The following is a 9,864-nucleotide window of genomic DNA, read 5'->3' as shown; positions in this document are numbered from 1 at the left end:
ATTGTGATAGATGCTCATGACAAAGAGAATCTAAAAGAGAAATTGATCTTATTTCTTAATGATGGAAGGACTTATAGACTCGCTGCTACTGATGTACTAAAGAAGTCTGTCAGAGAGGAAGTCTGTCAGAGAGCTTCAACATATTCACTATCTTCTGGAAGTAAAATCTATTGTTACAAGAAGATGGTCAGAATATATTTTGAAGGCTATAAGAGATCTATTCAGAATCTCTGGTACAAAGACTTCTCATTACAGTCCAATGATTACTGAAGGTGATGGAAGAGAAATTCCTATGCTGAAGAATTCTGCTAAGGTGGAATTTATTCTGAAAGGAAGATGCTTATGTTATAATGAAAACTCTTCACATCTTAGGATTATCAGACTTGGTGATGGACTTGGAAGAACATCCATTCAAGCTCTCAGAACAACCATTTATCAAATTGGTGATAGTAAAGAAGAAGATCTGATGCAGGTCAAAGCACAGTTAGCTGAAGTTCTGAGGAAATCTGAAGATAATCTGATAAATGATTTTGTTAAGAATCATTATGGATTCAGATTGATTCAGTGATGTTGGTAAAGCTGGATGTTTTGTAAGTTGTAGTTAATAGTCTTATTAAACTCTTATTGCATTTATACTTAAATGTTTTTGACATCATCAAATCTATTAACTTGTACATTCTTGCATAATTTACAAGTTGGGGGAGATTGTTGAATATATTTGAGATGTCATGTCTAATATGTTTCATGTTTAGTTTTCAGATCTTAACAAACAGGAAATATTAGTTCTTCCTGGAAGTCAGGACTTAAGGATATCAGGACTTAGATTATCAGAAGATAATATCAGAAGATGGATATAAGAACTTAAGTACTGGATGACTAACAGTTAAGGAAGGAAGCTGATTTACAGGAAAGAAGATCGAGACTAATACAGAAGAAGATATGCATGAAAAGAGTTAGAGGACTAGAAGAATTATATAAGATATCTGATTGATATATTTTAGGAGACAAAATTATATTCCATATCAATTAGAAGTTATCATTTAACTGTGTGTCTATATAAACACAGACATAGGTTTACACTATATGTGTTACGATCATCGAGAAGATCATACATTGTAACCTAGCAGCTCTCGTGATATTTGTTCATCACTAAGAGAGGACAATTCCATTGTAACAGAGTTTATTATATTGAATACATATGTTTTCTGTTACTTGTGTTCTAAATCGATTTGATTGTATTCTACACTGTATTCAACCCCTTTCTACACTGTTGTGTGACCTAACATACACCACATTGAATATATTATTTATATTAAATCAAATTTAGTATTTTATTTTTCTGTGTCACTGCTCGACTAATCCAATTCATTATTCTAAAACTCGAACGTTTTAGCCAAGATATCGACCAAGTACACATAATTGAACTTATTCATGAGCTAATTTTTCTTTAGTCGGATAAAACCCGATTTTGAGTCTAGCTTGGGCCAAACTTGTATCTACTCGGGTTAAACATTAAGAAGTTTAAAAATATATAGAAGGTAAAAAATATTAAACCTACACAATTACCTTAATTATTTAAGAGTTTTACAAAATTTACTCACTCATCTCGTTGTGTAATCTATATATGCCCGATTTTATACAAAATTAACATTTTTACCTCCGTAATGAATTATAGTTAATATTTTTTTATGTTATCTAGGAGTACGTAATATATAATTTTTTATGTGATACATATCTATACTAAGGGTATCTCCAATCACATCTTTATATGCCATATTACTTCATTTCTTACTCTATAGATGAAGTTATGAGGCTCCAACGATAAATTTCCCTATCTTTATAGATAAAGGAAAGCACCGTGCAACTTCAAATTTGGAGTTACACTATAGATATGAAGATATTGATTTTAGAATAAACCCTCTCACATATTTTTATATCATGCAGGTCCAACTCCCTGTGTATTTTAAAATTATTTAATTATTGCACATAGTGATTATGTAGATTTATAGTAAAATTTGAAGGAATGGTTGGAGATGAAATGGAAATATAAGTAAAAAAAAAGGTGAATTTGAAGATAAGTTATTTTGAAATAGAGGAATGCTTGGATATGACCTAATGAATTATTTTTAAAGTTAAAGTTTTAATATATTTGATTTTTTTTTAATTCGAGTACTCATTCCAAGTACTCCCGGATTAAACCGGATACTTTTGACTCAACAAACACACAAGTCAAACTGAATAAAACATAATTATGATTTACTCCTCATCTAGTTGTGTAATCTATATATGCCCGATTTTATACAAAATTAACATTTTTACCTCCGTAATGAATTATAGTTAATATTTTTTTCTGTTATATAGGAGTACGTATATAATAATGATAACAATAAGAGTACTACATATTGTTTCGATTGGTTTCATCTTTAAAAGTAATATATAATTTTTTATGTGATACATATCTATACTAAGGGTATCTCCAATCACATCTTTATATGCCATATTACTACATTTTTTACTCTTTAGATGAAGTTATGAGGCTCCAACGATGAATTTCCCTGTCTTTATAGATAAAGGAAAGCATCGTGCAACTCCAAATTTGGAGTTACACTGTAGATACGAAGATATTGGTTTTAGAATAAACCCTCTCACATATTTGTATATCATGCAGGTCCAACTCTCTATGCATTTTAAAATTATTTATTTATTGCATATAGTGATTAAGTAGATTTAGAGTAAAATTTGAAGGAATGATTGGAGATGAAATGGAAATATAAGTAAAAAAAGGTGAAATTTGAAGATAAGATATTTTGAAATAGAGGAATGCTTGGAGATGACCTAATGAATTATTTTTTAAAGTTAAAATTTTAATATATTTGATTTTTTTAATTCGAGTAATCATTCCAAGTATTCCTGGTTCAAACCGGATACTTTTGACTCAACAAACACACAAGTCAAACTGAATAAAACGAAATTATGATTTTTTGAAAACAAATCCAAAAAAGTATAATAAATGTTTATATTTTTAAAATATATTTTAAAATATAATTGATATATATATATATATTAGTGTGTGTATAACTACAAATTTAAATTGCAGTTATATAATTGTATAAACTATCATTTTATTTACTCAAAAGTTAAAATTAAAAAAAGAGAAAATATAATTTGTTTAACAAAACTTTTAAAATAAAATCAAAATTCATTATAGCACCATGGTTCTAAGATAAAATTCAGTTACGGGTTCGATTCTCGATTCCAACACAATTTCAATACATTTTTTGCTTAAATAACAAAATGGTGGCATTTATGAAATTTTAGAATAAAGTTGCAAAAACTTAAAAAGCGGAGTCACGTAAATAATATAAACCAACATTTCATTTCCTCAAAAGTTAAAGTAATAAAAATATATTTTGATAAAAGGAGATGATGTTATCTAATAAGAATTTTAATTTGCACTTAAAAAGTTATATATCATAATGGTAGTGACATGAAATTTTTAAGTAGGAGTAAGGGGATTCCTTTTTGATACACAAATTTTACTTATTTTTAACAAAAATTGTGTAAGAGTGACATTTTTATATTTTTCAACATAAAAAGGCAAAATCGTGATTTCACAACCATTAAAATGAGACTTGGAGATGGTCTAAGGAAGAGTTTTTAAAATTAACTTTTTAATATATTTTGATTTTTTTGATCCGATTACTTATTCCAAGTATTCCCGGATTAAACCGAATACTTTTGATTCGATAAGCACACAAGTCAAACTAAATTAAATGAAATTATGTGTTTTTGAAAACAAATCCCAAAAAGGTATAAAAAGAATTTAATTTTATAAAACATATATCATAACAATTACAAAATAACCCGCAAGGGTTGACTCAGTTGGTTAAAGAGAGGAAAACTAACCTCTTGGTCACAGGTTCGAATCCCACGGGAGGAGAATTTATGATTATGCCTCATGAGCCAGAGCCTGTCGCTTAAATGCGGTTTACCTTGGTTCACGTGGTTTGCAGGCTATTACATGAACCCGTATGGTTTACCCAGTGCGCACCCGAAGGGTAGCGGCTGCGGGTTACCTACGATAAAAAAAAAACAATTACAAAATAATTGATATATATGTGTGCGTTTATCCACTCAAAAGTTAAAGTAATAAAAAATATAGTTTGATAAAAGGAGAGGATGGTTTATTTAATAAGAATTTTAATTTATACTCAAAAAATTTGTTAGTAGGATGTAATAGGTTCGATTCCTATTGAATACACCATTTTTAGTTATTTTTAACAAAAATTGTGTAAAAATGACATTTTTATAATTTTCCAAAATAAAAGGATAAAATCGTAATTTCAAAGTTATTAAATTGATTATTTTTACAGTAAGAGAAGAGAAGTAACATTAAATTTTTATTCACAAAAATAAAATTGTAAAAAAAAGTATAGAACTATATTTTATATGCACCTTAAAATATGTGTCGAAAACTGTCTAAAAAATGTAAACAATTGAAAGGGAGTAATAGATGAGAGATGAGAGATATATATTACAGATATGGGAGAGGAGTCGTTTGATTAATATTTTAGGGTTTGGTTTAGTTTTCCCCTTTCTCTCTGCCTCCAAATCACAGCCATGGCCCTCTCAAAGACAAGTATCTCGAATCCGAATCTGATGAATGAGTTTGAGAAACGAATTGAATTCATCCGCAGTACCTACGATGACACACAGCTCCAGGAATTGGTGAAATTTTTGGACCAATCTTTGGTTTCGGTGGTATGTTTTTTGTGGATTACTATGTTCACTTTCGATTATGTTGTTGTTGTCTTTTTGATTAGTTATCCTTTCAATTATGTTGTTGTCCTTTTGATTATTTGTAACTGTGGATGAGAAAGAAGACCTATTTCTAGGGTTTTATTTGCTATGTGAATGTTTTAATCTAACCGTCTTAACAATGTTAGGTGTTAAGTCACTCACATGTAGTATGTATTTTCTTTATCTTCCCAACAGAAAGAAACTACTCCGTCTCCAAAGAAATCATTTTTATATCTCTACGTACAGAGATGTGAAAGACTGAGCCGTTTGAATCTCACTAAATTATCCGAGGCCCCTGTTTTCGAGCTTGTTTGTGATTTTCAACGCTCCCATCCCCGCACCTGCTTAAGCCCGGTTGTCTGTTTTGACGTTGAGTCTGATTTTTTTATGGTGGGGGATGTCTTTATCCGTCACAAGCAGAGGCCAAAGTTGCCTCCCCAACCCCCCTTTTTGGACGTCCTTTCCGTTGACACTGTCAAGTCTCCGTCATTCATCCCCTGCCCTCCTACCATTGCTCCTCGATTAGCCGGTCCAAAGGTCGATCCAGTTGTTGTTACTCTTCGTGGGAAAGTATATGTTCTGGCCCTACAGCCATACCCTGATCAGCCCAGTTTCGAGGTCTTCGCTGATGGAAAGTGGGAAACTCTGCCTCCTCCACCCTTTTTACGATGCACTGAAGGTGACAACTACGAGGACGCATATCTTGTAGCATTCCGGAACTCCTTTCTGTCCCTCTATGCCTGGGACCACAAGATTGTTGTTTGTCTTGGGAAGGGCATGTCTTACTGTTTTGACACAAAAGCATGTAAATGGACAGATATGCGGCACATCTATAAGGATAGCAAGGTGCAACCTGTTCTGCAATGTGTTGCTGAATACGACAAGTTTCTAATTGCCAAGCCTTCCTTTCTGAAGAGCTTCTTGTTTATGAGCTGGATGCAGATGGTTTCCCACAATTTTATCAGAATCTAGATGGGCTTGAGGAGGTGTTTGCTGATTCCCGCATCAAAAGTTCCTCCAATGCCTTTATCATCCCATTCGATGATGATGCCGGAAAATTTTGCTTCATCTGTTCGGGCCCGGCCCCCTGCACCGACTTGGATAGGAACCTTGACTTCTTTTTGCGTGTAGCCGTGATTCGGATGACCATCTCAAACCTTGACGACAAGAAGAAACTCACTGCAGTGCTCGAGGCCTATCAAATTTATCCTTTCTATAGACTAGCGAGTTCATCATTGCAGCAAGATATTTGCTCGGCTTTCCTCAAGTAAGAAAATATCTTCTGATTCTTTGATTGATAGTTTCCTCTGTTTTCATTGAGTTGTGATGTAGTGAGACTTGAGTTGTGATCTAGTGAGACAGTTCTTATTGTATTTTGTGAACTATTTAAAGCAATGTCTTTCTTTTTTTATGGTATCTGCGTCTCTACAACTCTTATTGAGCTCTCAATCAGTTGAGCAAGTCTTGAGCATGTAAAGCTTTTAGGATTTTATTGGTCAATAGTAGAGTGTGTCTTTGAGTTGCATGTTAGGGTTTGTTGATATCTTTCTCTTCCATTTTTTTATCCCTGAAATTCAAGATTCTCATCTCACTGGCCTTTCTCATTTTGTAGGCGTGATACTTTGAATCTGGATAATCTAAAGGCTGATCGAAGCTTGGGGAGGCCGTGCTTGGATTGATTGATTCGTTGCCTCTTTGCAATTAGTTATGGTCCATGAGTTGTTTAACATCACTTAAATTTCGTTGTATTATTAAGAGTATGCACGATACTTATTTATAATTGATAGATGTTCCTTTGTGCACCGTACAATACTTATTTATAACTGGAAAATGTTCCTGTGTAGCTGCTTTGCATTTTCTTGTCTATGATCTGAAATTGGAACTCTATATTGCAAATGCAGTGTGGCAAAAATATTCTCTGTTGTGAATGTTAGGCAGTTAAAGTATAAGTACTCTTTTTTAAAGATTCGATCTGTGTTTGAAAGATATTATCTACCGGTACCTGATGACATTAGAGCCATCAATAATGTTTTTTTTGGTTGCAATATTTTAGAGTTGGCCAGTATTTTCCTTCACATTATCTATACCCCTGTTTTAATGGAAAGGTTGGTGCTGTTACATAATATTTTTCTTGCTTGTTGTACAAAGGCCAAGGCTCTTGAGAGAGCATCTCCAACGTGTTGTCCATAATCATTGGCTAAAATGATATAAAATACTCATTTTGTCGAACCTGGTATGTTATTATTATTTTAAGTTGTTATAAATGGTATTTTGCCCATTTCTCCCAACTCTGTTATTTTGGGCATTACTTGTGGGTTTTGCGCCATCTGGGGCCTCTTCTCCTATTCCTGCCTCCTTTCAAATGTTATCTTTGATGAAGTTCAGATAGAGCTAGAGCTGAAGCCAGTGCTCTGTACAAGATGATTGAGAAACTTCAACTAAAACTTTGCCATCCATTTTCACTCGATCTAATGCGTACCCGAGAAACTATTTCGGGATTTTCCCTTAATTTTCTGGAATTTTCCATTAATTCCGGGATTTTTTCCTTAATTTTCTGAAATTTTCCCTTAATTCTGGGATTTTTCCCTTAATTCTCTGGAATTTTCCCTTAATTCCGGGATTTTTTCTTAATTTCTTGGAATTTTCCCTTAATTCCAGGATTTTTTCTTTAATTTTCTGGAATTTTCCCTCAATTCTGGGATTTTTTCCTTAATTTTCTGGAATTTTCCCTTAATTCCGGGATTTTCCCTTTAATTTTCTGGAATTTTCCCTTAATTCTGGAATTTTTTCCTTAATTCTTTTTTTTAATACCTGTTTCGACCAGGAATCCTGTTCGACCAGGATCCTGGTCGAATTATCCCTCATATTGCCCAGGTCGAATCCCTTTCGAGCAGGAGGCATTCGACTAGGAATCCTGGTCGAATTTCGATCAGGATTTTTATCCTTTTTCTTTAAATCCTCCCCTTTTCGACCAGGATTTTAACCCTTTCGGTTAGGATCCATTTTTTTGACCGAATTAAACCTTATTTTTTAGTCCTAGTCGAAGCTCTTTCGACCTCAAACATTCGACCAGAAATCAAATAGAAATTCTGATCGAATTGGGTCAGATTCTGGTCGATTTATCCCACTTTTTTAGCCCTGGTCGAGACCAGAAATTTAATAAGAATTCTGATCGATTGGGATCAGGATTTTTATATATTTTTTTTGGCCCATTTTTTCTCTGGGCTTTTCTTTTGGGCCAACCCCTTACTGGGCTTCTTTTAATGGGCCTTCTTCTAATTTGGACCATGCTGGGCTTTTTATATTCCAAGGCCCAATAAGATCTAGTTTATATTTTATAACTTGGGCCTTTTAAACATTTGGGCTTCCTTGGGCCCCTTGTTTTTCCTGGTTTTTGAAGATAATACTTACATATATTTTCTTCCAGATTTTGGACCCTGGTGCAGGGCTTTGATTTGAATATTTGGGCCCTTATCTGGGCTTGATTTATTTCCAAGTACTTGCACTAAAAATAAGCAAACTCAACCATATTTAATATGGTCTAAACAGTCCTGGGATGAGATGAACGAAACAGTTCTAAAATAAGTTTATGGAAACTCTGGGGATAAATCCCTTACATAATTCTGAGTAAAACTAGAATCTAAAGCAATAGTCTTATTAACACATGAAATCATAAGCAAGCAAAGCTTCAAGGTGCTTTTCAACCTTGGTTCCCCTACAGTATGTATAAACTATAGGCAGTAAACTTTCAGGTTTTGAGCATGCCAAGTCCGAGGAACTTCTTCTCCTTCCATGGTCTCCAGTTTATAAGTTCCTCTCCCTTGAATGCTCCTAACCTTATATGGCCCTTCCCAATTTGGGGCGAGCTTTCTTTTCTGCCCTACTCCAGAGGCTTCCACTTTTCTAAGGACCAAATCTCCTTGCCTGAAGAATCTTTCCTTAACCCTTAGGTTGTAGTAGGACGAAGCTTTTTTCTGATATTCCACTACCTTCGCATGTGCCTTATCTCGTGCTTCATCGATTAGATCCAGGGCTAACCTTTGCCCTTCTTCATTTTCCTCAGCGTTGAAAGCTTGAATCCTGGGAGAGGAATGTGATATTTCTACAAGAACAAACGCTTCTGCCCCATATGCCAACATGAAGGGAGTTGCTCCAGTCGTGACTCTACAGGTAGTCCTATAGGCCTATAGTATTGGGAGTATTTCATCCACCCAATTATTCCTCGACTTCTCGATCCTCTACTTTAGTCCATCCAGGATTATTCGATTCGCCACTTCTGCTTGCCCATTGGCTTGCGGGTGAGCCACAAAGGTGAATCGTAATTCAATTTCATTCTCCTCACAATACTTCTTGAATTCCTCATTGTTGAACTGTGTTCCATTGTCAGTGACTAGGATGAGGGGAATTCCAAACCGGCACATGATATTTTCCCACAGGAATTGTGCAACCTGCTTATTTGTGATTTTGGCCAAAGGCTTGGCTTCAATCCACTTAGTAAAATAATCAATGGCTACAATCAGGAACTTCCTTTGTGCCGTGACCATGGGAAAAGACCCAAGTATATCCATTCCCCACATAGCAAAGGGGATGGGTGAGTTGATGGAGGTCAGTATCTCGGGGAGTTGTCTAACGGCAGGTGCATGCTTCTGACATCGGTCGCACTTCTTCACATACTCTTTGGCATCAGCCATCATTTCTGGCCAATAGAAGCCTAAACGGGTTATCTTATGAGCTAGTGCTCTGCCCCCAAGTGTTGCCCACAGATACCTTCATGCATATCTTCAAGAGCCAAGCGTGCCTCATCGGGCCTGAGACATCTTAAGTAAGGAACTACATAAGATCTTTTATACAAAATCCCATCTATCAAGGAGTATCTTAGTGCTCGAACAGCCAACTTCCGTGCTTCAGTAGCATTATTTGGCAACCAATCGGTTTAAATATGGGTCTTAATGAGATCTATCCATGACGTCCCAGACCTATAGGAGCTACAAGCTTAACATCAATGCTCCGTGTCTTCAGAACGCGGAATTATACACTTCCTGAATTTTCCTCCATCTCAGATGA

The 9,864-nt window shown here is 34.8% G+C and overlaps 1 protein-coding gene across 1 annotated transcript; it reads left to right on the top strand.

The window, feature by feature from the left end:
* The first annotated feature begins 4,554 nt into the window (after positions 1–4,554).
* LOC141724923 (uncharacterized) lies at positions 4,555–6,602 on the top strand. The gene is made up of 3 exons (XM_074527235.1): positions 4,555–4,761; positions 4,996–6,067; positions 6,413–6,602. Exons 1-2 carry the CDS (start codon positions 4,621–4,623, stop codon positions 5,770–5,772), a joined length of 918 nt encoding a protein of 305 aa, XP_074383336.1. The 5' UTR covers positions 4,555–4,620; the 3' UTR covers positions 5,773–6,067; positions 6,413–6,602.
* The last annotated feature ends 3,262 nt before the right edge of the window (positions 6,603–9,864 follow it).

The sequence above is a fragment of the Apium graveolens genome, chromosome 5 (genome assembly GCF_009905375.1).
Source record: "Apium graveolens cultivar Ventura chromosome 5, ASM990537v1, whole genome shotgun sequence".
Taxonomy (NCBI): domain Eukaryota; kingdom Viridiplantae; phylum Streptophyta; class Magnoliopsida; order Apiales; family Apiaceae; genus Apium; species Apium graveolens.
This window is presented reverse-complemented; position numbering and strand designations above follow the sequence as displayed.

Excerpts from the sequence above, each read along its gene's own strand:
- LOC141724923 (XM_074527235.1), top strand. The coding sequence starts at position 4,621 with ATGGCCCTCTCAAAGACAAGTATCTCGAATCCGAATCTGATGAATGAG. Across the intron at positions 4,762-4,995 it reads ACCAATCTTTGGTTTCGGTG|AAAGAAACTACTCCGTCTCC; the intron begins GTATGTTTTTTG and ends TCTTCCCAACAG.